Source organism: Heterodontus francisci, chromosome 3 (genome assembly GCF_036365525.1).
Source record: "Heterodontus francisci isolate sHetFra1 chromosome 3, sHetFra1.hap1, whole genome shotgun sequence".
Classification (NCBI taxonomy): domain Eukaryota; kingdom Metazoa; phylum Chordata; class Chondrichthyes; order Heterodontiformes; family Heterodontidae; genus Heterodontus; species Heterodontus francisci.
In genome coordinates this window covers 30,791,863-30,818,571 of record NC_090373.1, presented here as the reverse complement: position 1 = coordinate 30,818,571, position 26,709 = coordinate 30,791,863, and the positions used below count along the sequence as shown (strand labels likewise).

At 42.0% G+C, this 26,709-nt stretch overlaps 1 protein-coding gene across 11 annotated transcripts in view; it reads right to left on the bottom strand.

Annotated features, from left to right (window-relative positions):
- The window catches only part of disc1 (DISC1 scaffold protein), a 156,183-nt gene extending 133,051 nt beyond the window's left edge, over positions 1-23,132 (bottom strand). For all 11 annotated transcript variants that reach the window (XR_010970942.1, XR_010970947.1, XM_068020804.1 and 8 more), the window contains exons 1-2: positions 22,707-23,132; positions 3,902-4,965 (exon numbers count right to left, since the gene is read on the bottom strand). Coding sequence is in view for 9 of the 11 variants with exons in the window: in XM_068020804.1 (XP_067876905.1) it covers positions 3,902-4,965; positions 22,707-22,821 (1,179 nt within the window). In the remaining 2 variants the exon portion in view is untranslated. The remainder of the gene's footprint in view (positions 1-3,901; positions 4,966-22,706) is intronic.
- Positions 23,133-26,709: the final 3,577 nt, after the last annotated feature.

The following is a 26,709-nucleotide window of genomic DNA, read 5'->3' as shown; positions in this document are numbered from 1 at the left end:
ACCCCATGAAGTCTCACGGCATCAGGTCAAACATGGGTAAGGAAACCTCCTGCTGATCACCACCTACCACCACCGCACCCCCACTTCGGCTGATGAATCAGTACTCCTCCATGTTGAACACCACTTGAAGGAAGCACTGAGGGTGGCAAGGGTGCAGAATGTACTCTGGGGGGGGGACTTCAATACCCATCACCAAGAGCGGCTTGGTAGCACCATTACTGAACCAGCCCGTAAGGACATAGCTGCTAGACTGGGTCTTCAGCAGGCGGTGAGGGAACCAACAAGAGGGAAAAACATACTTGGCCTCATCCTCACCAACCTGCCTGTCACAAATGCATCGGTCTATGGCTGTATTGGTAGGAGTGACCACCGCAGACAAAGTCCCATCTTCATACTGCAGATACCCTCCATCGTATCGTGTGGCACGACCACCGTGCTAAATAGCATAGATTTCAAACGGATCTAGCAACACAGAACTGGGCATCCATGAGGTGCTCTGGGCCATCAGCAGCAGCATAATTGTACTCAAACACAATCTGCAGCCTCATGGCCCGGCATATCCTCCATTCTACCATTATCATCAAGCTGGTGGAGCAACCCTGGTTCAACGAAGAGTGCAGGAGGACATGCCAGGAGCAGCATCAGGCATACCTCAAAATGAGGTGTCAACCTGGTGAAGCTACAACACAAGACTATCTGCGAGCCAAACAGTGGAAGCAGCATGCGATAGACAGGGCTATGTGATCCCACAACCAACAGATCAGATCTAAGCTCTGCAGTCCTGTCACATCCAGTCGTGAATGGTGGTGGACAATTAAACAACTAACTAGAGGAGGTGGCTCCACAAATATCTCCAACCACGATGAAGGGGGAGCCCAGCACATCAGTGCAAAGGGTAAGGCTGAAACATTTGCAACAATTTTCAGCAAGAAGTCTCAAGTGGATGATCCATCTCAGCCTCGTGAAGTCCCCAGCAACACAGATGCCAGTCTTCAACCATTTCAATTCACTCCACGTGATATCAAGAGATGACTGAAGGCACTGGATACTGCAAAGTCTATGGGCCCTGACAACATTCTAGCAATAGTACTGAAGACCTGTGCTCCAGAACCTGCCATGCCCCGAGCCAAGCTGTTCCAGTACAGCTACAACACTGTCAACAACCCAGCAATGTGGAAAATTGCCCAGGGTTGTCTTGTACACAAAAAGCAGGACAAATCCAACCCGGCCAATTACCGCCTCATCAGTCTACTCTCGATTATCAGTAAAGTGATGGAATATGTCACTGACAGTGCTATAAAGCTGCACTTAGCAATAATCTGCTCAGTGACACTCAGTTTGGGTTCCGCCAGGGCCACTCAGCTCCTGACCTCATTACAGCCTTGGTTCAAACATGGACAAAACAGCTGAACTCAAGAGGTGAGGTGAGAGTGACTGCCCTTGACATCAAGGCAGCATCTGACTGAGTATGGCATCAAGCAGCCCTAACAAAATTGGAGTCAATAGGAACCAGGGGAAAAACTCTCCGTTGACTGGAGTCATACCTAGCACACGGAAAATGGTTGTGATTGTTGGAGGTCAAACATCTCAGCTCCAGGACATCACTGCAGGAGTTCCTCAGGGTAGTATCCTAGTCCCAATCACCTTCATCAATGACCTTCCTTCAATCATCAGGTCAGAAGTGGGGACATTCACTGATGATTGCACAATGTTCAGCACCATTCGTGACTCCTCAGATACTGAAGCAGTCTGTGTAGAAATGCAGCAAGTCCTGGACAATATCCAGGCTGACAATGGCAAGTAACATTCATGCCAGACAAGTGCCAGGCCATGACTATCTCAAACAAAAGAGAATCTAACCATCTCCCTTTGACATTCAATGGCATTATGATCGCTGAATCCCCCACTATCAACATCCTGGGGGTTACCACTGACCAGAAACTGAACTGGAGTAGCCATATAAGTACCATGGCTACAAGAGCAGTTCAGAGGCTAGGAATCCTGTGGTGAGTAACTCAGCTCCTGACTCCCCAAAGCCTGTCCACCATCTACAAGGCACAAGTCAGGGGTGTGATGCAATACTCTGCACTTGCCTGGATGGGTGCAGCTCCAACAACACTCAAGAAGCTCGACACCATCCAGGACTAAGCAGCCCACTTGATTGGCACCCCTTCTAAAAATATTCACTCCCTCCACCACCGGCACACAGTGGCAGCAGTGTGTACTATCTACATGATGCACTGCAGCAACGCACCAAGGGTTCTTCGACAGCATCTTCCAAACCCGCGATCTCTTACCGCCTAGAGGGACAAAAGCAGCAGTTGCAAGGGAACACCACCACCTGCAAGTTCCTCACCAAGTCGCACACCATCCTGACTTGGAACTATATCATCGTTCCTTCACTGTTGCTGGGTCAAAATCCTGCAGTGCATCTTGTAGATGGTACACACTTCCGCCACTGTGTGTCAGTGGTGGAGGGAGTGAATATTTGTGGATGGGGTGCCAATCAAGCTGCTACTTTATCCTGAATGGTGTCGAGCTTCTTGAGTGTTGTTGGAGCTGCATCCAGCCAGGCAAGTGGAGAGTATTACATCACATTCCTGACTTGTGACTTGTAGGTGGTGGACAGGCTTTGGGGAGTCAGGCGGAGAGTTCCTAACAGCACTGTGGGTGTACCCACCCCACATGAACTGCAGCGGTTCAAGAAGGCAGTTCACCACCACCTTCTCAAGGGTAATTAGGGATGGGCAATAAATGCTGTCCTAGCCAGCGACGCCCACATGAACATATAGAAAAAAACACAGGAACTCTTTCACTAGTTTAATACAGGGATGTTACAGAACAACAGTGGCGCAGTGGTTAGCACCGCAGCCTCACAGCTCCAGGGACCCGGGTTCAATTCTGGGTACTGCCTGTGTGGAGTTTGCAAGTTCTCCCTGTGTCTGCGTGGGTTTTCTCCGGGTGCTCCGGTTTCCTCCCACAAGCCAAAAGACTTGCAGGTTGATAGGTAAATTGGCCATTATAAATTGTCACTAGTGTAGGTAGGTGGTAGGGAAATATAGGGACAGGTGGGGATGTTTGGTAGGAATATGGGATTAGTGTAGGATTAGTATAAATGGGTGGTTGATGTTCGGCACAGACTCGGTGGGCCGAAGGGCCTGTTTCAGTGCTGTATCTCTAATCTAATCTAACAGATTCTCCAAAAATTACTGATCATCGATGGCAAGAAGCGTAAAGTGGTGATAACTTTTGACAGCTGCTCACCAAACCTTCTTTAGTTTTTCAGACCAAGAGGAAACGATAAAAGTGCAACTCACTTTCAATGAAACATTTTGTGGAACGAGACAAACTGTGTACCAAAATGAGTATCTCAAAATAACACAAAATGAATGTAACAAGCACCAAAAAAAATTAATTATCTCATAACAAAGATTATCGCGAGAACCCACAGCCCTGGAGTATCAATTTTTTCCAGTTAGTCACTGGATGGCTTTACTGATGGTGTGGAATGTGCACAGTTCAACTTTGGGATTGCAGATAAATGGCAGTCACTCCTAATCTTTCAATATTGAATTCACAAGTTGAAATAATATTTTACATCTAATTATTAACAATTCCTGGACATATTTTATTTTTTCTTAAAAAATAAGGAAAATGTTATTTCTGCAGATAGACTTGTTATGACAAAGTTTCAAAAGTTCCAGAAAGTTCTAGGAGGATTACCATTTTAAGTGAAGTGAAAGTTGTAAAAATGTTCTTGTTTTATGGCAAGGACATTGTGAATTCATACCCTTGAAGTTACAGTCTATACAAATTTTGTTTCAGAACTTAACACTGCATTTATAACATAATGGAGCATGCAACACTGAACATTAACTATTTAGAGTACTCTAATACTAGCCTTTAACTTCATTCTGTTTTCAAGAAGGCAATCTTGAAGAATTGGCTCATACTTCCTCAGTAAGGAATTACATTTCTGGTCAAAGGCAGTGATGCTGCTCTCATACCCTGAAGTTACAGATGAACCAGAAGAGTCATCAGAAGAATCAGCCGAACACAGAAATGGAATGTCTGCATCTAGTGAGAGCGAGTAATAATCCTGAGGCTTGTCCTTTGGTTCTGTGTTTGTGCCACATTTAATGTCAACACTTTGACACATGTGCAAACAAGGAATCTCAACATCCTCCCTTAAAGGTTCGGGACAGAACTGATTTGTTGCTAAAGTACTAACATGATACTGTATCAAATGTGGTTCAGCTTTGGGAAACTGTAAAGTTGAAACAGATCCATTCTTCTGCAGTTCGTCTTTACTGTCAACATTAATACTGCTACAATTTAATGACATTTGTATGAAACTGAAGCTGGAAATGAAGGCATTAGCTGAATCTATTTCTTTATCTATATCCCAAGGCTGCAGTCTTTGCAAATGTTCACTCTTCACTTGTTTATTTGGACTAGTAACAGCTTGTGGCTTGCTTACATCAATACCCTTTTCCTTTTCACACTGTGTGGGGTAAGCATCCTGCTTCTGGAGGCACCCGGTTGCCAAATGCTTGGAGCAAGAATTAATTCCAGTGTAACAGGAGCCATCACAACTGTCAGTCCACTGACAGTTAGAATCAGGAGAACACCGAATGCTTTCTGACATGATCATATTTGGCCTAAAAGCTGCAACTACAGGACTTTCAGCAGTTAAGTGATTTGAAACTGTATTTTGATGTTCTGCAATTTTGTTTTCCCTTTGGTGTTTAAGATTATTTAAGCAGTGCCCCTCCAGCTTATTAATATTAAAAGACAAGTCTGCACAAGTCTTTCTTTCATTTTCGACGTGTTGTGATACTAAGTGGACACCAACAAGTGTAGGGTGATTTAACCTTTGTTCAACATCTTTCCTCATGTACCCTGGTCTCTTTGAAAGTTTCTTTTTGCAAGTACTGACTCCAGTCAGTATTGAACTACAATGATCTGAAAAAAAAAACACATTTAAAAAAAAATATATTATTAATTGCTTCCAAATTAGACTCTTCAATATGTTAATATTGACCACTAACAAAGAACATAATCTCTATAGATAAAAACTATGCTTCACAGTTTCTTTAAAAAAAAATCAAAACTGGAATCGTGGTTCACTTCAATTGGTAAGAAAATGTTCTCATAATATTTACACACATGTACATGTGGATTACAGAAATTAAACCATGTGCCACAAGACTGAGTAAATCACAAGCATTACTGATACAAGTTATAAAAGCAAAATACTGCGGATGCTGGAAATCTGAAATAGAAACAAAAAATGCTGCAAATACTCAGCAGGCCAAGCAACATCTGTGGAAAGAGAAGCAAAGTTAACGTTTCAGGTCAGTGACCCTTCTTCAGAACTGGCAAATATTAGAAACGTGAAAGGTTTTAAGCAAGTAAAGCGGGGGTGGGGCAAGAGATAACAAAGGAGAAGATAGATCAAGGACACAAAGGAGTAGATAGGTGTTAACAGACTGAAAATTGAACAGCCGCAAGTACAAACATGAAAAAAAGAGTAAGCAAACTGAACAAACTAAGATGAAATAAAACAAAAAAAATATAAAAAGAAAAAAATAACTAAAAATAAAAGTAAAATGGGGGGCCCGTCATGCTCTGAAATTATTGAACATTGACTGGCCCCTTATTTTACTTTTAATTATTTTTTCTTTTTTCTTCTTTTTAAATTTTATTTTATTTCATCTTGGTTTATTCAGTTTGCTTACCCACTTTTTTTTTCATGTTTGTACTTGTGGCTGTTCAGTTTTCAGTCCGTTAACACCCTATCTGTACTAATGCTTTGTCTTTCAACACACCATTAACATATTGTTTGCCTTTGCTCCATGACCTTCTGGTCGGTTATTCTTTGTGACCTTGTCCTATCAACATCATCTCCTTTGTTATCTCTTGCCCCACCCCCACTTTACTTGCTTAAAACCTTTCACATTTCTAATATTTGCCAGTTCTGAAGGGTCACTGACCTGAAACATTAACTCTGCTTCTCTCTCCACAGTTGCTGTCAGACCTGCTGAGTATTTCCAGCTTTTCTTGTTTTTATTTCTGATACAAGTTATGTTGGTCATGTATAGTTTACTTTTGTCATTCATGTTTAGTTTTAATTTTCTTGGATTTTGTAGTTTTTGTCTCAAGAAAGTGACCTCCATGTACCATTCACCATCTTTTACACTTTGTGCCTGTCACCATCGGAATGTTGGGCTCTACTCTGCAATAGAGGGCCAGGGTTCACACGCGGAAGATTGGCTCCTCATAATTCACAACTTCAAGATGGCTCCAGGGCTGGCAGCCCCCTGGGGAGCTCCTTTGCTGTGTAACTCGATCCTTGGCTTTTCATTACCATCCTTTGCCCTTTCTTCCTCTCTTCTACTGTTTATTTTCCCTGGCACTAATAGTGAGTGCATTTTAGCCCTAACCAAGTTCAAGCTACAAATTTAAAGTTAGCCCACTCCCTGACTATGCCTGTTTTGCTTTCATCAGTGATCACTTTCACATTACTGGACTTCTCTGGATGCTAAGACTATGCTACTCTAATGGATGATTCAGCTGCTGTGACTGATCCTGTATTCAGATGCTTATGTTTTACGGTAACTTTTCCTAGCCCACTGCTGTTGTAACCTGTTGAGCTTATGACTGTTCGACTGGCTTATCAGCTTTATTTTGCTAGAGTGTGCTTCCTGGCCAATAACGCAATCTCCTGGGCCGAAGTCTATTTTCTCCCTTCTGAATCTTAGTGACCTCCAACTTCGTCATTGTTTATCTGCCCCATGATCAGTTCTGCCCGCCTCCTGGCTCTTCAATCCCACAGAAATACCTACAGCAACGTGCCCTGTCAATCTACCCTTTAAATAGCTTCTGGACTCATTCGCCCTCCACAACTGCCCCTGAACCTGAGCATCAGTTCTTTGATACTCCAAAATGACTCACCCTACCTACATCAACTTTATCCCACGACACCTCTGACTTTAACTTTGGACTTCCTCCTGTTGTTCTCGCTCTACTTTCCATTTATAATCATGACATATCTATTCTATTCTTATACAAGCAAAATACTGTGGAATCGAGAAATCTGAAATAAAAGCAGAAGTACTCAGCAGGTCAGTCAGCATCTTTGGACAGAAAAACAAAAGCTAATGTTTCAGGTCAGTGATCTTTCATCAAAACTATCCTACACATACTGTGTAACCCACATCAATGTAACTTGAGTTTCCGTGTCCAGTCATGTGTACATTATGGCTGCTGCTCTGGTTCTGAGCCCATCACTTCTATTCCCCTCCACCACCCCTGCCTCATTTTTATAAATTTTTTCTTCATCATCCCTTCTAGTCTCCTCTCTTATGTCGTCATGCCTCCTTTTATTTCTCTTTTCTTGGATACTCTGCTCCCACAAGTCCCTACCCAACCCCTCAGCACCCTTCAACCTTGCTACTCTTCTGCTGCCAGCCCAGGCTGGACTTCCTCTTAGAAAAGCCTGCAGCTTCCTTCAGTGTCTTTCTTGGCATCTTCTGAAGGGCCCATCGAGGTACCTGTGCTGTCACCTTACAAGCAGCAACCACAACTGTCCCATCCTACTCCCTCATCGTGTGTGCCCCCACTGGGGGCTAATCTTGCCAATCGATTTCCCATCTCACTCACCTCTCACAGTTCTTACCCTGTGGACTCTGCCAGTGGATCCATTATCACTGCTACTCGCCACATCAGCCCCCCTAGAATGTCCGTTCACTCATGGAAAAGGCCCTTACTATCCAGGAGCTTACTGCGGATGACTGCATCAACATCACAGCCTTGGTGAAAACTGGGCTGACAGGTAATACACCTTCCCCTTAATGAAGCCTCCACATCTGGCTATACCTTCCACAACTTTCTCCATCCACATCGCTTCGGTGGCGGTATGGCCTTTATCAGCAAACCAAACCTTGGTCCATCGCCCTACTCGTCTGGCACCTTCTCCTCCTTTGAGCATCTCACCCGGTAGCCCCCCAATCTCTCCTTTAAAATCCTTGTCCTTTACCACCCACCCAAGTACCACACCAACTGACGTATCCTCACTGCTTTTCTGCCCTAGCGTCTGCACCGAGCGACTTATCATCATTGGTGATTTCAATCTCAATCTCAACTCATCATGCCCTCTCTCCTGAGTCACTGCCGTCCTATCCTCCCTTAATCTTGGTCCACGTAAGCTTTCCAACCATATTCACGCCCACCCCCTCGATCTTGCCATCTCATATGGCCTCTCTACTACTCCCACTGTGTCACAGACAAGGCAGTCTCTGATCACTATCTTGTATCCCTCTCCACTCACATTCCCGTTCCCCCTCCCAACCTCACTTCTTTGTGTCCACCTTCTCCCCAAGTCACACATCAGCATTTTCAAATTTCCAACTGTCTAACCTTTGACCCTCCAATCACCATGACATTTCTGTCATTATAGATGTGCTCAATTACACCCTCATCTCCACATTTGCTCCCCTTGTCTCCACTAGAGCGATTATTCTTTTTAGCTGGTCCCCATCCCTTGGTAAGGCTCTCATCCCTTTAAATCCAAAGGATGTACACTTGAATGTTTATGGCAGACAACTGGTTTAGCCATTCATAACCAGAACTGGCTGGAACACAAAGCACTATTGGATCCTGCTCTCCTCTGCCAAGACTGCTCACTATTCCAGGATCATCTCAAGTGCAAAGATAACCTCTGGCTTCTCTCCTCCAATACAAACCATCTTCTTAAACCTCTCTCTCCTACCTCCTCCACCCTCACCTCCAGCAAGAAGCTCATGGAATTCTTTGTCACTCAGATTGAGACATTCATTCAACTGCTTCTGCTGCTTCCCTCCCTTCCCCAGCCCATCAAGCAAAATTTTCCCGAAGGTAACTCCCCGTCCTAGCTCTGAACACACATCTTTTTCTAGTTTCTCTCCTATCGCCCCTCATCCCCTTGCCAAGTTCATGAAATCCACCTCCTGCTGCCCCAACTCTATTCCCACCGAACTGCTGACTACCCAGTTGATATTGTTAATGGTTCCATCTCCTCAGGTACTGCCCCCTCCCTTTCAAATCAGCTGCATAATCCCCGTCCTCAAAACGCTCCAAATTATCCCCTGCCTCAGAAAACCCATGCTTGATCCCACAATCCATGCAAACTACCGCCCCATCTCCACGCTCCCTTTTCTCTCCGAAGTCCTTAAATGTCCCCACCTAAATTCGTGCCCTCCTTTCCTGCAACTCAATGTCTGAATCCCTCCAATCAGGTTTCCACCTCTGCCACAGTACTGAAATGGCCCTCATCAAATTCGGAAATAAACTATCCTTTCTCATCTTTCTCGACCTGTCTGCAACCTCTGACACAGGTGACCACACTATCCTCCTCCAAAACCTCTCCTCCATTATCCAACTGGGGGGACTGTCCTCGACTGTTTCCATTCTTATTTATCCTGTTGTAACCAGTGAATCACCTGCGATTGCTTCTCTTCCCACTTCCTCAGTTACCTCTGAAGTCCTCCAAGGATCTATCCTATTTCTCATCTACATGCCACCATCATCTGCAAACACAACATCATGTCCCACATGTAAACAACACACAGGTCTATCTCACCATCACCTCTCTTGACCTCCTCCACTGTCTCCAACTTTTCATGCTGCTTGTTCATGCTGGCTGGCTTCCCACCTTCCACTCATAAAATTAAACGCATCTAAAATTCTGATGCCCAAATCCTAACTTGCACCAAGTTCCATTCACCTGTGCTCGCTGACCTGAATTAGTTAGTAGCACCTCAATTTTAAAATTCTCATCTTTGTTTTCAAATCCCTCAATGGCCTTTTCCCTCTTTATCTCTGTAACCTCCTTCAGTCCTACAATCATCTGAGATCTCTGTGCTCTTCCAATTCTGGTCTCTTGCACATCCCCAATTTTAATCGCTCCACCATTAGTGGTCATGCCTTCAGATGCGCAGGCCACAGGTCTGCAATTCCCAACACCAAGCCTCTCTGCCTTTCTCTCCGTCTTAAAGATGCTCATTAAAACCTACCTCTTTGACCAAGCTTTTGATCACCTGTCCTAATACCTCCTTGTGTGGCTTGGTGTGAAGTTTTGTTTGATAATGCTCCAGTGCAACACTTTTGGGTGTTTTGCTACTTTAAAGGCACTATATAAATACAAGCTGTCGTTGTTTGAAGTGCAAGACTTTCAGTGGCATAGGACAGAGACTTCAGAATTCTGAATTAATTACTATTTGTGTAGGGTGGAAGTGCCAAGTCTGGCTAGGGGAGTATTACAGAAATCAGCCCTCCAGGTGATAGAAGCATGGAATAATGCTCGTCCACTGGTGGGGAGTGGGGGGGGGGGGGGGGGGGGGGGCGGGGCGGTGGAGAGGAGTAGTAGAAACAGAAGCAGGCAATATTGTGCATGTGGGAAACAGTCATCTTGGTGGCAACAGATGTAGGGAAGGAACACAGCAACATCACCACATCTAGCAACACTCAGGTTCCATATTGCCAACTTAGCCTGAGATGGCAGTCAGGACGGTTGATGAAGCTACAGTCAGGAGGCATGTAGAACCTGACAGAAACTAAGGAGGGAAGCTTCAGTTTCCCCTACATTAAGCTGGAGGAAATTTTGATTCATCTGAGACTTAATGTAGTACAGGCAGTTGGAGAATCGAGCAATAGCAATGGAATCAAGGAGAGAGACAAAAAGGGAAAGTTGGATGTCATCGAGAAACTTGATCCTGTACTTCTAGATATGCTATTAAGGGACAGCATATGGACAATGAGAGGCAAGGATGAAGATTGGGATGTTGGGGTACATCAGTTATAACTGCGGCCATGGAGAAACCACTGGAAGATATGCAGTATAAATGACCAATAAAGGAAAGTACCACGAAGGTGTATTGTTGACGAAAGACAACAGCCAAGACAAAACAACCAACAGTGTCAAAGGCAACAGAGTTCGAGGAGGATGAGGAGGGGAAGTGCACTGCAGTATCAGAGACTGTCATTTGTGACCTGACTAGTATCTATATAGAGGTGAAATACGGAAGATAAGCAGTCACTCAGTGCAGAGGCAGAAAGTGGACAGAAAGGTATAAGCAGATGATAAATGAGGATTTTTAAAGGATCAGTGGGGGAGGTGGTAAAAAAGTGCAGTGATCAAAAAATAAGAAATTTAGGAATCACCATCAAGAAAGTCATGTCCTGGATAATAATGGATAAAGGGGTAAAATCAAGTAGTCAGCCCTACCATGGCTTTCTTACCCATTTCTCTGTCCCACCATGCCAGGAGCACTGCTGGCCTCATCTTCCGTGGCTAATGCACATAAATAGCGACAGGGATGGGGCCTGGCTTTCCAAGACAATTTTGCTGCTCTCCACCTCTCTTACTGCCATTTCCTGAGACTGCCAAGAGAAAAGTAGCTGAGGCCAAAAGAATTTCTGTGATCCTTTTTGGGCCCTTAGCAGTGCCGTTAAAGCACTACTGGGATCTTGCAGCAAAGTGGTATAAATCATACAGTGGAATTCTCTACCGCAGAAGGCAGTGGAGGCCAAGTCAGTAAATATATTCAAGAAGGAGATAGATATATTTCTTAATGCCAAAGGGATTAAGGGATATGGGGAGAAAGCAGGAACAGGGTACTGAATTAGACAATCAGTCTTGATCATTTTTGAATGGCGGTGCAGGCCCGGGGGACTGAGTGGCCTACTCTTGCTCCTATTTTCTATGTTTCTATGTTTCAATGTCAGCTTTGGCTCAGTTGTAGCATTCTCACCTCTGAGCCACAAGACTCTGGATTCAAGTTCCACTCCAGGAACTTACACACATAAGCTAGGCATGCAGTGCTGAGGGATAGCTGCATTCTCGAGAATAACCGAGGCCCCGTATTCCTTCTTGGGTGGATGGAAAATATTCTCATTCAAAGAAGAGCAGGGGAGTTCTTCCTGTGAACTGGCCAATATTTTTCCCTCAACGAACATTACTAAAAACAGATTATCTAGTCATGTAACATTGTTGTTTGTGGGTCCTTGTTGGATGCAAATTCATTGCTATGATTTACAACAGTGGCTATATTTTAAAATTACTTCATTGGCTGTAAAGTGCTTTGGGACATCCTGAAGTCATGAAAGATACTATATAAAAGCAAGTTCTTTCATTTCCTCCTTTTGTTGCAGAAATAATGTTTGCATTTAAAAACCTGTGATACCAATAACGACATATGGCTTGTTAACTTTTAATTAAAAGCAAATGTAAAGGATATTGTAAAGGTAGAGAAGGACAGCTAAAAGTTTAAACATGATTATGCAGCTTTAATTGAAATCCTAACCGTGATGTGGATTAGAATGTCAGCGACAATGCTTTCATTGGCATGAAGAAGTTAAATTTGTGGATATAAAGGTAAATTTCATGAGGCTCCATCTAAATCAAAAGCAGAAAATAAAAAATGTCAGACAGATTTTAGCTGACTTAGCAGAGATAATTAACATTTGATGAATATATTTTACAGTTTTTGCAGGGTCAATAAGATTGGTAATAAACCAAAGACAGAATCTGGATACAATCTGGTGAAGAAATATTCTATTATCACAAGGCAATGGAAGCCTAAACTGTTTCAATGCATCAAGTAATCTGCTGCATGGTCAAAAAGGCTGCCAACGTTATAGACATAACATTAAAGTGTGAATGTTAACTTGCTAAAGGGGCTACAGGAGTTAATTTTTTACTTTAATCGTCTAAATTGGATTTTATTGTTAATTTGAACACAGCTAAAAGCTGTACTATTGTCATTCATAATACAAGTTTATTATGTTGCGATGATTATGTTGATAATTCTATTATCCTAGCATACAAAGAAATATTGAAATAAAAGTTACTGATATTATATTAAATTGTGTCCTATATAGCCTTCAATATTTAAGAGATAAGGTGAGAGTTAAAGAATCTTTTAACTATATGTAATAAACATTTTGCAGATGCCAGGGTTGCATTTTTTAATTTAAATCACGAATAAACCTCCATGTCCTGGCAAATGCTCTGCAATCGGGTATTTTCTCTTCAATCATTTTGATTACTGGGCTGTGACTACCCTTTTTAACAGCATCAGTTGCAATCAACAGAAGAAATGAAAGTACGTGCATTATATAGGACATTTTATAATTTCCAAATGTCCCAAAGCCCTTCACAGCCAATGAAGCGGAGAAAAACTAGAGAACCAAATTAGGCATCACAAAACAATTTCAGACATTAAACTCAATCCCAGTCAATTTCTCCACATAAGTAAACAAATTTCCAAATTCATCACTGCCATCATTGTAATATTCATCTGTATTTAATGACAATGGCATATGATTTTACCTAATTTTATCTACATTTAAATAGCCATGTCTTTATAAGCAACATTCTCATGTTAAATTTAATTTTTTTGTGGAATCTCCTAACCTACAACTAAACCAATATGTCACAAAATCACAGAACTGTTACAGTGCAGAAGGAGGCCATTCAGCCCTTCGTGTCTGCACCGGTTCTCCAAAAGAGCAATTCACTCAGTTCCATTCCCCTGCCTTCTCCCCATAACCCTGCACATTCTTCCTTTTCATATAACTGTCTAATTCCCTTTTGAATGCTTCAGTTGAACCTGCCTCCACCACGTTCGCAGGTAGTGCATTCCAGACCTTAACCTCTCTCTGTGTGAAAAAGTTTTCCCTCATGTCACTTTTGCTTCTCTGACCAAATACTATAAATCTGTGCCCACTCATTCTTGATCCATTCACATGTGGGAACAGTTTCTCTCTATCTACTCTGTCCAGACCCCTCATGATTTTGAATACCTCTATCAAATCACCTCTCAGCCGTCTCTTCTCCAAGGAAAACAGTCCTAACTTCTCCAATCTATCTTCATAACTGAAATTCCTCATCCCTGGAACCATTCTCGCCTTTATAGGTCCCACTTCAAATCAAGTAAATGTGAAAGCAACAGGATATTCTAATGGTGGCACCAGGTAAGATGCTACAGAAATAATCAGTTCATACCACTGATATTGAAATATGCCCTAAAGTGAACCTGAAGTTCAGAAAGAATGAATGAATTTGCATTTATATGGTGCCTTTCACATCTATACATCACAAAGTGGTTCACATTCAAGGAATCACTTTAGAAGTTCAATCACTGTTGTAAGGAAATGCGGTAGCCAATTTGCACACATTAAGATCCCACAACATTAATGAGCAAAATGACCTGGAGGTGACTGGGCTTTTTCTAGTTATTATTTCACTTATTGAACATGTGCCCCTCAATACAGGTAAATTACAAAATACTACTAAGTATTTACAGCACAGAAGCAGGCCATTCAGCCCAACAGGTCCATTCCCATGATCATGATCATGCTCTACACGAGCTTCCAACCCCTCTTCATCTAACCCCATTAACATATCCTTCTATTCCTCTCACGCTCACATGCTTATCCATCTTCCCCTTGAATGCATCTATGCCAGTCGCCTCAACTACTCCCTGCGGGAGTGGGCTCCATATTCTGACCACTCATTGGGTAAAGAAGTTTCGCCTAAATTCCCTATTGGATTTATTAGTGACTATTTTTTATGTGTATATTTAGTTAACAAACACCTATCACCATTCAATAATTAAAGAAGTAAAGCACTCACAACGATCAAAAATACTCTCATACTCTGCTTTTGTTTTACTAATTTTGCAAACAAAAAGGTTTAAGTACACACGCGTATACTGTGCAAATATGCATAGTGAGATGACATGCCCTATGGCCTTTATTCCTCATTCTTTATTTACTGATCAGAAATGCAATTATCCACATGGGTGAGTGGCTAATGTGTTAGATAACAGCAGTATATTCTATCTACCTTCTTCCTTTATCTTGTGTTATTTAGTCAATTATAAAATATATTTGTTCTCCATCTCCCTTACTTCCCCAAATGGATTTTTAATTTTTACTAAACCTGCCAATGTAGCACTGCTGCATGTCAGGGGAGACTGCTTTGGGGTCTTACTGTTTGACTGCAACAAAGGTCAGCATGAAAGAACCTCAAACATCAGTGCTCTGAGCCAGAGCTTGTGATCCATATTGGTACCAACGGCATAGTAGGGAAGAGGTCCTGCAAGCAGATTTTAGGGAGCTAGGAAAGAGACTAGTAAGCAAGACCTCACAGGTACTAATCTCTCGATTACTCCTGGAGCCACACACTAGTGAGTATAGAAATAGGAGGATAGAGCAGATAAATGCGTGGCTAGGGAGATGGTGCAGAAGGAAGGGCTTTAGATTCCCGGGACATTGGAACTGATTCTGTGGGAGGTGGGACATATAAAGGCGGGATGGGTTGCAAGAAATACAGCAGGATCGTTTGCTATTTCTGTTGGAGGAGGAGTTTAAACTAACTTGGCAGTGGTATGGGAACCCAGATGTACCAGGAAGGATAAACAAGGTGTACAAAATATTGGGAGAAGCAGCTAGCACTAGAGTAGAAATAGTATGGTATTAGTGTGCTCAGACCAAGAGGTAATGTAATAAGGTCTAAATTAGGTTTACAGTGCATTTATGTACATGCATGAAGCATGGTAAATAAGGCTGGTGAGCTGCAAGCACAAATAGCCACATGCATGGGAATATGATGTTGCTGAGATAACAAGAGTCCTGGCTCAAAAAAAGAGCAGGACAGGGTACTAAATATTCCTGTATACAAAGAGTTCAGGAAAGCTGGGGAAGGAAAGAATGGAGAAGGGGTGGCTGTAATGATTAAGGAGAATATTACAGTGCTGGAGAGATAGGATATCCTGGAGGGGTCAAGATCTGAATCTATTTGATTTGAGTTAAGAAGCAATAGAGGTGCCATTACACTACTTGGTATATTCTACAGGCCACCATCTGGTGGGAGATATAAAGGAGCATATATGCAGAGAAATTACAGAAAGGTGCAAAAACTATAGAGTAGTGATAATGGGAGACGTCAATAACCCTATTATAGACTGGGATAGTAATAGTGTAAAGGTAGAGAGGAAGAAGAGTTTATAAAGTGTGTTCAGGAGAATTTTCTTGATCAGTATATTCACAGTACAATGAGGAAGCAGGCATTGCTGAATCTGGTTCTGGGGAATGAGGTGGGTCAAGTGGAAGTCAGTTGGGGAACCTTTAGGGAACAGTGATCATAGTATCATAAAGTTTAAGTTAGCCATGGAAAAGAACAAGGAGCAATGCAAAGTAAAAATACTAAATTAGAGGGAGGGTCAATTTCAGTGGGGTGAGAACAGATATGGCCCAGGTAAACTGGAATCAACGATTGGCAGGCAAAACTGTAATTGAACAGTGAGGTGCCTTTAAAGGCCTTTTTCATTTTATATTATCATGCCTTTAAAGGGGAAATGGTTCGGGTACAGTCAAGGACAAACAAAGCCAGGGGTCCCTGGGTGACAAGAGAAAACGGGAGTAAGATGAAACAGAAAATGGGGCCATATGATAGATGTGAGGTGGATAATACAAGTGAGAACCAGGCTGAATACAAGAAGTTCAAAGGGGGAGCAAGAAAAGGAAATCAGTTAGGCAAACAGAGAGTACGAGAAGAGATTGGCAGCTAACATAAAAGAGAAGCCAAAAGTCTCTATAAGCATATAAATAGCCAAACCGTAGTAAGAGGAGAGGTGGGCCTGAATCGGGACCAAAAAAGGGAATTTACACAAGGAGGCAGAAGGCATGGGTGAGTGCTTTGCATTTGTCTTTACCAAGGTAGAAGATGCTGACAAAATCATAGTGAAAGGGTGGTTGTTGAGATACTGGATGGGCTAAAAATTGATAAAGAGGAGGTAATAGAAAGGCTGGCTGTACTTAAAGTTGATTAGTCACCAGGACTGGTTGAGATGAATCCAAGGATGCTGAGGGAACTGAGGGTGGAAATTGCAGAGGCACTGGCCATAATCTTCTAATCCTCCTTAGATATAGCGGTGGTGCTAGAGGACAGAAGAACTGCAAATGTTACATTCTTGTTCAAAAAAGAGGGTAACGATAAACACAGAAACTATAGGGCAGTCAATTTAACCTCGGTGGTGCGAAAGCTTTTAGAGATGATAATTTTGTCCCGGATTAACAGTCACTTGGATAAGTATGGATTAATTAGGGAAAGCCAGCACGGATTTGTTAAAGGCAAATCATATTTAACTAACTTGCTTTAAGTTTTTTGATGAGATAACAGAATTTTTTTTAAAAATTCATTCATGGGATGTGGACATCGCTGGTTAGGAGACCATTTATTGCCCATCCCTAATTGCCCTTGAGAAGGTGATGAGGCTAATGCAGTTAATGTGGTGTACATGGACTTCCAAAAGGCACTTGATAAAGTGCTACATAATAGACTTGCCAGCAAGGTTGAAGCTCATGGAATAAAAGGGAAAGTGGCAACATGGATACAAAGTTGGCTGAGTTACAAGCAATAAAGGATGGCAGTGAACGGTTGCTTTTCGGATTGGAGGACGGTATAAAATGGCGTTCCCCAGGGATCGGTACAAGGATCACCGCTTTTCTTGACTTATATTAATGACCTAGACTGGGGTGTACAGGGCACAATTTCAAAATTTGCAGAAGACACAAACCTGGAAGTATTGTGAACTGTGAGGAGGATAGTTATAAACTTCAAGCAGATATAGGCAGCCTTGTGGAATGGGTGGACAAATGGCTGATGAAATTTAATGCAGAGAAGTGTGAAGAAAGAGGACAGGCAATACAGACTAAATGATGCAATTCTAAAGGGAATGCAGGAGCAGAGGGACCTGGGGGTATATGTGCACAAATCATTGAAGGTGGCAGGGCAGGTTGAGAAAGCAATTAATAAGACATACAGGATCCTGGGCTTTATAAATAGAAGAAATTACAAAAGCAAGGAGGTTATGGTGAACCTCTATAAAACACTGGTTCAGCCTCAACTGAATACTGTGCCTAATTCTGGACACCATACTTTAGGAAGGATGAAAAGGCATTAGGGTGCAGAAAAGATTTACGAGAATGATTCCAGGGATGAGGGACTTCAGTTATGTGGGTAGTTTGAAGAAGCTGGGGCTGTTCTCCTTACAGAAGGGAAGGTAGAGAGGAGATTTGACAGAGGTGTTCAAAATCACGAGGGTCACCCTTCCTTCACTGTCGCCAGGTCAAAAGCCTGGAACTCCCTACCTAACAGCACTGCATGTGTACCCACACCACATGCACTGCAGTGGTTCAAGGTGGCGGCTCACCACCACGTTCTCAAGGGCAATTAGAGATGAACAACAAATGCTGGCCTTGCCAGCAACACTCACATCCCATGAACAAATATATGAATTTGTTCCCATTGGCGGAAGGGTCGGAAACCACAGGACACCGATTTAAGGTGAATGGCAAAAGAACCAAAGGCAATATGAGGGAAATCTTTTTTAGGCAGCAAGTGGTTAGGATCTGGAATGAGAGTGTGATGGAGGCAGATTCAATTGTGGCTTTCAAAAGGGAATTGGATAATTATCTGAAGAGAAAAAATTTGCAGGGCTAAGGGGAAAGGACGGGAGTAGGACGAGTTGAGTTGCTCTTGCAGAGAGCCGGCACGGACAGCCCAGGATGAATGTCCTCTTTCTGTACTGTAACCATTCTTTGATCCTTCTCCGGTTGCAGCAACAATAGCAGATCCCTCAACTACACTGTCAATGTTTACTCTTCAGTATTGCTGTTCCGAAAGAGAGTGAAACTCGCAACACAAATGATGTATCTCTTTAATCTACAATTATATCCTTTGGAAAAAGATTAGACAATATTTAATAATCTGAAGATGAATTTACTTGCCCAGATATTAACAGTAACTGCCCTGGTCAAAATGGATACTAAACATAAACTACATATCTACAAATGTAAAGCACTAATTTTTAAGTAACAAAGCAGCACTTCCTTGTGAAAACATTTCAATTACACTAATTCTATACCATGTATATCTCTTAGAATGATTTGCCGTAGGATAGAGAACAGATTACTTACTTTACATTTTTTCTAAAGAAAAAGATTTGATTTTCTCAATTTATTTCTGTCAACTGGGTCAAAAGCAGCAGGTAATTTTAAGCTCTAATTTTCAAGAGCACAACTTTATCACTATCACAGTAAGTGCCTTAAACCCTCAGCATGGTTTTAAATTTCAAATTGTAATTCTAATCTTGAACTACAACGCATAATTGACTATTCAATAACTATTCATTCTAAATAAGGCTGCTGATGTCAAGTACACAATATCTGAAATGATGTTATCATATCCATTGCTTTCAGCTTAGGGGAAAACCAGTTCCCTTTTACCGACCCAAATCTCTGCTTTGCAAAAATTTGACAGGCTTGGATTACATTTAAATTTTTAAAAAAGCAAAAGCATCACTAAACCATTGATGATCTTGTATACTAATACGGGCGTTTAGGATATATTGTGCTTTGATCATAATCCTCTTTAGAGTTCATTAGCTTTGTCTGCAGTTTTGATTTTTTAAAAACTGATATTTACCAACAGTAGCTAAGAATACAGCCCATGAATGTCAGATTCAAACCCCAGACTACACTGCATTAGCTAATCTCAACCTGAGTAATGATAGAAACACTCCATGCAAGTAAGCTTATACAGGGTTCCTGTCCCTGGTCATTGTCCAACAACCCTTGTCAGAAACACGTGCGCATTTTGGGTGAGGCTCCACAATAAAAATGCTTGTTGTCATTCACTGTCTCAGTTCAGGCTCAGATCTGAATGACAGCCATTTGAGCAAGGAACCCAAAGGACAACCAGCACATATGGAACAATTATCATAGCAAGGAGAGATGCAGAAAGGAGAAAATGGGCGAAAAAAAGTGCCAAGAATTATTGAATCTTACAGCACAGGCAGCCAGTAAGCCCTTCATCCCCGGGCTGGTTCTTTGAAAGAGCTGTCCCATCTAGTCGCATTAACTTTTATGCAAACCATTCCTTCTCAATCCGTGACCAAATTATTAACATTTATTAGAAATTTTAGAGATCTGTTAAGAGGATAAAAATCACAATTTTCTTGTCCAGTACTAACTTCAGCTGACCTGCTAACAAACGTCAGTCAACTTGAAGATGCACAGGGACAACGATGAGAAAAACTTCTCTTTTATTTTTCCTCCCTTCCTGCATTAACAGCAACAACAGGGTGCTTCAGTGGAGTGTTATAAAAACAAAACTTGACACCAAGCCTCAAAGGAGATATTCGGACAGGTGAACAAAAGGTTAGTCAAAGAGGTAGGTTTTAAGGAGGGTCTTTAAAGGAAGAAAGAGAGGCAGAGGGGTTTAGGGAGGAAATTGCAGAGCTTTGGCCCTTGGCAGCTAAGATACAGCCACCAATGCCCAAATAATTAAAATCGGGGATGCTCAAGAGGCCATAATTAGAGGAGTGCAGATATCTCGGAGGGTTGTGGGGCTGGAGGAAATTACAGAAGTAGGGAGAGGCGAAGTCATGGAGGGATTTGAAAATATGGAGGAGAATTTTAAATTTGAGATGTTGCTTAACTGAGAGTCAATGTAGGTCAGCAAGCACAGGAATGATGGGTGGACTGGACCTGGTGTGAGTTAGACCACGGGCAGCAGAAGTTTATGGAAGGTAGAACGTGGGAGGTCGGCCAGGTGTGCATTGGAGTGGTCAAGTCTAGAGATAACAAAGGCATGATTGAGGGTTTTAGCAGTAGATAAGCTGAGGCACGGGTGGAGTTGCGTGACGTTACAGAGGTGGCAGTAGACAGTTTCAGCAATGGCGCGGCTGTGTTGAAAGCTCATCTTGGGGTCAAATATGAACCAAGGTTGCGAACAGTCAGATTCAGCCTCAGACAGTTGCCAGGGAGAGGGATGAAGTCGGTGGCTAGTGAATGGGGCTCGTCATCCAATACAGGATGTCAAACAATCAGTTTGACAATTTATGGACAGTGGAGGGGTCCAGAGAGGTGGTGGTGAGGTAGAGCTGGGGGTTGTCAGCAATGCGTAGAAACCGATGCTGTGTTTTCAGAAGATATTGCTGAGGGGCAGCATGTGGATGACAAATAGGTGGGGGCCAAAAAAAGCAGGCCCAAGTCTGAATCAAAGCAATATTAAGTTATTAAAGCTACTTCCAGTCATCAGGGATGGCTTCCAATTTTAGCCCCAGTATTTTCTTGGAAGAAGTGGTAGAAGTTGGCATCTGTTTCAAGAATGGGAACTTGCCAACACTGCATCAGGCTAAAATAATAAATGGACAACAGTGGGCTTTTAAGCTACATGGAGAAGTAATTACTGAAAAGACCATAGTTTCAAGAAGCAGATTCTTATATGAACACAATAGTTATCACAGTCAGCTGCAGAGCAATTCATGCAAAACTAGAATGGGAGCATTCAATGGAAGGCAAACCTCCATTAAATATAATTTCAGTTATCAAGTACATTGGAAATGAGGTCATGTGGTGGTTTAGGAGACAACGGAAACTATATTTCTAGTCTCAATAATTCAAGTAAATTACTTAAATTCATTAATAGTTCTTTCTTTCATTCTTTTGGGCCTCCTTATCTCGAGAGACAATGGATACGTGCCTGGAGGTGGTCAGTGGTTTGTGAAGCAGCGCCTGGAGTGGCTATAAAGGCCAATTCTAGAGTGACAGGCTCTTCCACAGGTGCTGCAGAGAAATTTGTTTGTCGGGGCTATTGCACAGTTGGCTCTCCCCTTGCGCGTCTGTCTTTTTTCCTGCCAACTACTAAGTCTCTTCGACTCGCCACATTTTAGCCCTGTCTTTATGGCTGCCCGCTTAAATTCATTAATAGTAAAACACAAATAACAGATGGTTCAATTATCATGTTGAAGATAAAACTGCACGACCTATGATGTGCTTTCATGCAGTTTTTTTTGGAACCATGGCAATTTAATGTTGACAATATGATCTATTTATTGCAGTTTATTTTGAAACAGGTCCTGTAATGTGTCATGATGCATGTAACTGCATAATAATTATGAAATATTGTTTTATCAACAATGAAAATTAAAAAAGTGAAAATATTAACACCCACATAACCAGCTAGTTCCATAAATATTGTTAACAGCTACTGTACTAGACTCATCTGGAACATTATACTACCAACTACATAACATGAATATTAAAATTATACAATTCTTTATTTAAAATTAATGTAGAAGCATACATAGAAGTGATAAGTATAAAAATGAAAATAGGAATAATAGCAAAAATCAGAAAATATGGCTTCAAGTTCAGAGAAAATCAACTTTTTTAAAAAGTACTAATCTCTGCTAAAATACAGAATGGCTTCCCTCAGCTCCCCGATGACGTAGTGGATTTGTCCAGTAAGTGGCTGAATTATAAAGACCATAAGGTCCCAGGTTCTAGCATTGGTCTGCACCGAGTTAGCTCAGCTAAACCAATTTGATGAAAAGGACATTGCAATTAGTCTGTGTCCACTGTGCAGAGATAGGGGGTGGAAATCAGCAGTCACCTGTCTGGTGTGGATAGAAGGCCAGCTCCTATCAGCAACAGGAGCCCAGTGCAGAACCCAATCCCGGAGGGGAATAGGGTGCGGTTAAAGGAGAGAGACCACGCACGGATGATCACATTAAAATCACATTTATTAACAAATTAAAAACCTGGCCAGCGGCAGGAGACCGCTGGGACTCGTTTTCTATTATCAATTATACCTCTTTTCTGTGGGTGTTGCCCCTGAGGCCCAGGATCGCTCCCGGAGACGGATCTCGGCCGACGGTCAAAGGCCGGCGATTCGGGGATCCTCATCACGTTCATCCCGGCGAACATCCTCTACCCTCCTCAGCTGGACCGCACTGGCCCGGCCCGGCCGAGCCCACGGTAACCGCACTCCCGCGCGCTGCTGTCCGTTCGATTGGAATTTGTGCGCGTTCCGTCCGCGCCACTCTAACGGTTCGCCCGCACTCTCTTGTCTGTTCGATTTGATTGTCGCGCGTTCGGCCCGCGCCACTCCCGACTTTCGCCGACCGCGACTCCAACGGTCATCGAAACGCCAAACACGCAGCGCGTACTAGTGCAGACAACGCATCGAGTCCTCTCAGCCTCCTGTAGTAAAGGGTCAGTCAAACTACAGTCTCTTACACAGATTAGGGAAGTGTGGGAATCACTCTCTTACTTACATTTTTCCTAAATGTAATCGCGACTTTATTGTTAGAAGCTTCAGAAAACCGGCTTTGAAGCTTTAGATTTAAAGTTATGCCAATTTGATTCCCCATGGTTCTCATGAAAGGTCATCGACCTGAATCGTTAATTCTGTTTCTCTTTCCGCAGCTGCTGCCTGATGCGTTGAGGGTTTCCAGCTTTTTTCTGTTATTTGTTCTGAATAATCCTTGGGCATTTTGTACTGCTCTGGTTTTATTCACTGTTTAAGCACCCCACCCCACCAATAGCTATTGGATTATCAAATATATTCTCTTACTTATAAATAAATCCCACTTAGTTTTAACCTGAATGTATTGGTCTAACAGGATGGTATTTAACACCTTTGGGTGAAGACAGTTTTTTTTTATGCAGTAAGTTGTGATCTGGAATGCCATGCCTGACAGGTTCCTGGAAGCAAGTTTAATACTAACTCTCAAATGCGAATTGAATAAATACTTGAAGGATAAATTTGCAGGACTTTCAGGAAAGAATAGGGGAGTGAAACTAATGGATAGTTGTTTCAAAAAGCAGCACAGACACAATGGATTGAATGGCCTCTCTTTGCAGTAAGATTCCATGATTCTGTAATCTATTGACCATTCACTTGATCTCCAGTACCCTACGCCATAATTAGCAGTGCAAGCGTTAGCCGGTGGAAGGCTATCCCACTCTGTTCCCTCGCCACTGACTCAATTCCCCATCCTGGCCAATACCGCAGGCTGAACCAGATTTCACAACCCTTGTATCCTTTTTGAATCTCAGCTGATTCTCTCTGTCACTAAGACTACCTATCTGTGCCCCTGTGTCTGTCTGTTTGCTGCTGAAACCTTCATCAGTCTTTTGGTTAGCTCCTGACTCAACTATTCCAATGCTCTCCTGGCCAGCCGTCCATCTTCCACCCTCCATAAAGTCTGCTCCCAATTTTTGACTGGCACCAAGTCCAATTCGTCCAACATCCCTGCCATCAAAGTAAATTATTGCAATGGAACTTGTATTCTGCACTGTGCAAAATATATTTTGTTCAGCCATTGGGGTTAGAAGACTCCTGTTGCTGTGCCACAGCTCACAAATATGCTGTCTTTAAAAGAGAGAGAGGGTGAAGCTGTCACAATACCATTTTAGGGAGAGTTCAACATTTGTAAATGTACATGCAAAATAAGGGAGTTCGCAGCATGAAATATCAGATGTTGATGTATGCATGGGAAGACAATATAATGATAAAATTAGCCAGTTGTCATCAATTTTTTCATATGACTACCATTGGGCAAAAATTGTCATTAGAGATGGCAATAGAACAGTACCACAGTCCACTACTGGTAATATAAGGATCTTGCCGATCTGTCCTGATTAAATTTTAAAAAATACAGGAAAGGAACAACTGATAATACCCACAACCTGCATTTCGTGTCTGTATGGTCTATTCCACATATTCACCGTTCTGTGTGAAGTTATACTGTAACTGTTTACTCATGCTTGTTCATCTAAACTTGAATCCATGCCCATGTGTCCTGGAGTTTGGTATTAAACATCTCTTTTGGTCATCAGTTTATTTATTACCTCAAGGATCTTAGGCACCTGAACAAGATCATCAATTTACCAATGTAAAGATCCCCAGTACCTTTAGTCTTTATAGCTCAGGTGTCCAATCCTATTTCTCAACATTGTGGCCTTTGCTTGTATTCCCTTGAAGTCTAGTATATCCTCCTGTAGTATGGTGCCCAGAACTGTATGCAACACTCAAGAAGGAAGACTAGTACTTTGCATACCAATCTACTTATCTCCTCTTGGGACTAATGTTTTATCTCTGAGGTTTAGTTTCCCTTTGTGCAATAGTGATGAAATAGTGCTTATAGCTTAAGGCCATTTTACATTGAATTCCCATATCATTTCCTATAGACTATCCCCATTAATGGTGTACTCCTGCTGTATTGATGGGAGTGTGACATTGTCAGATGCTGTCTTTCGGATGAAATGTTAAACTAAGGCCTTGGCTGCCTAATCCAGTGGATGTAAAATATCTCAGGACGTTTCCCAATAATCCTAGCTCAAATACAACGAAAAACAAATTAACTTGTGTGACAACCAAGGTGGGAGTAATGTACTGTTAATTCGGTCCCACTACTCCACAGGTTATAGTATACAAAGTTTCCACCTACCGAAGAAGCTAACCAAATTAAACACCATTTCCCCCCAGAATAAAGCACACCAAACCAGGTTTCTTTAAACAGCAACAACATTAACTATTTATTAGAAAAGAAATCATAGGTCTTAACTACTAACAAGATAAATCTATACATGAAAAAACCCTTATTCCCTTAACCCTCATGCACACATGCATACATTCAAAAAGAAATGGTTAACCAGTTTCAACAGGTTTTTGGATTATAACTGTTTCTTGGGAATAGAAGGGATAATAAAATAATTGAGGTTCACGTTCTGGTAGGATGTTTTCAGAGTTGAATAGTCAGATGCCACTTGAAGTCTCTCCAGGCAAGGTTGATGAACAATCTGTGATGGGTAGGTGTTCAAGGCAATTTAACTGCAGCAGGCGTCACATAGGTCTTCTATCAGGGGTGTAGCAACAGACCTGCTTGGGTTTTGAAGCAGCAGTCTAGCAATTGAAGAATTCTGCAAGTTTCAGGATTTTCTTAGAACACAGGAGGCAGCAGGAATCTCACTGGATGCAGAAATTCTTCAGAGACAAGAGGCAACAGGAATCTATTACCTTTCAAATGCAGGATTCTTTTTCAAGAGATGAGAGTCTTACTTAGAGAGAAGTAGCACTTTTATGGGTCTTTTCTTTCTTGCTACAGGCAGGTCAAGCAAAGATTTCAAAATGCCTGTTCTTTGTCCAAATCACAGGCTTTTAAAGGATCTAAAGTGAAAAAAGAACCTTCCTGAACATGATCACACGTCCAGACAGTGTTTCCCCCGGTTCAAAAGCTGTTCTGAAGACAGGTCAAACCCCTGTGATTTCCTTGAAACTGCTGGCTTTCCTGTCCTTTTACAAGTTTAACTTCCTTTCAAAACACCCATAAAGTTCAACTCTTTGTTCTGAACTTCCTTTCGAAACATTGCAGGAATTCCAATTATTTTGCAGGTGTTTTTCACTGAGCAAATCCTTCTTTCACTTTTTTTTAAACACATAGAAGTCCAAGATTTTAGTACAAAAATAAAGCCTATTGTGTCACTTATGATTCATTTCGTTGCTTTTTTGGAATCCTGTTGTTGACATTGTCTCTCACATTTGCCTGCGTAACAACAGTGGCTACATTTTAAAGCAATTCATTATATGCAAAATGCTTTGGGACATCTGTGAATGTGGGCTGGGTGCTCCTGTATACAAATGCAAAATCGTTCTGATCCAAAAAAAGTTATAGCTGCATTTAACAGTATTGGCCAATAGGTGTCACTGTGAGTAACGATGAGTAGACCTCATCCATTGTATGCTGAATTATATTGCCTTCTAAAAAGTACACCTCTTTTATATAAGATGTGCACATGTGGTAATTCACT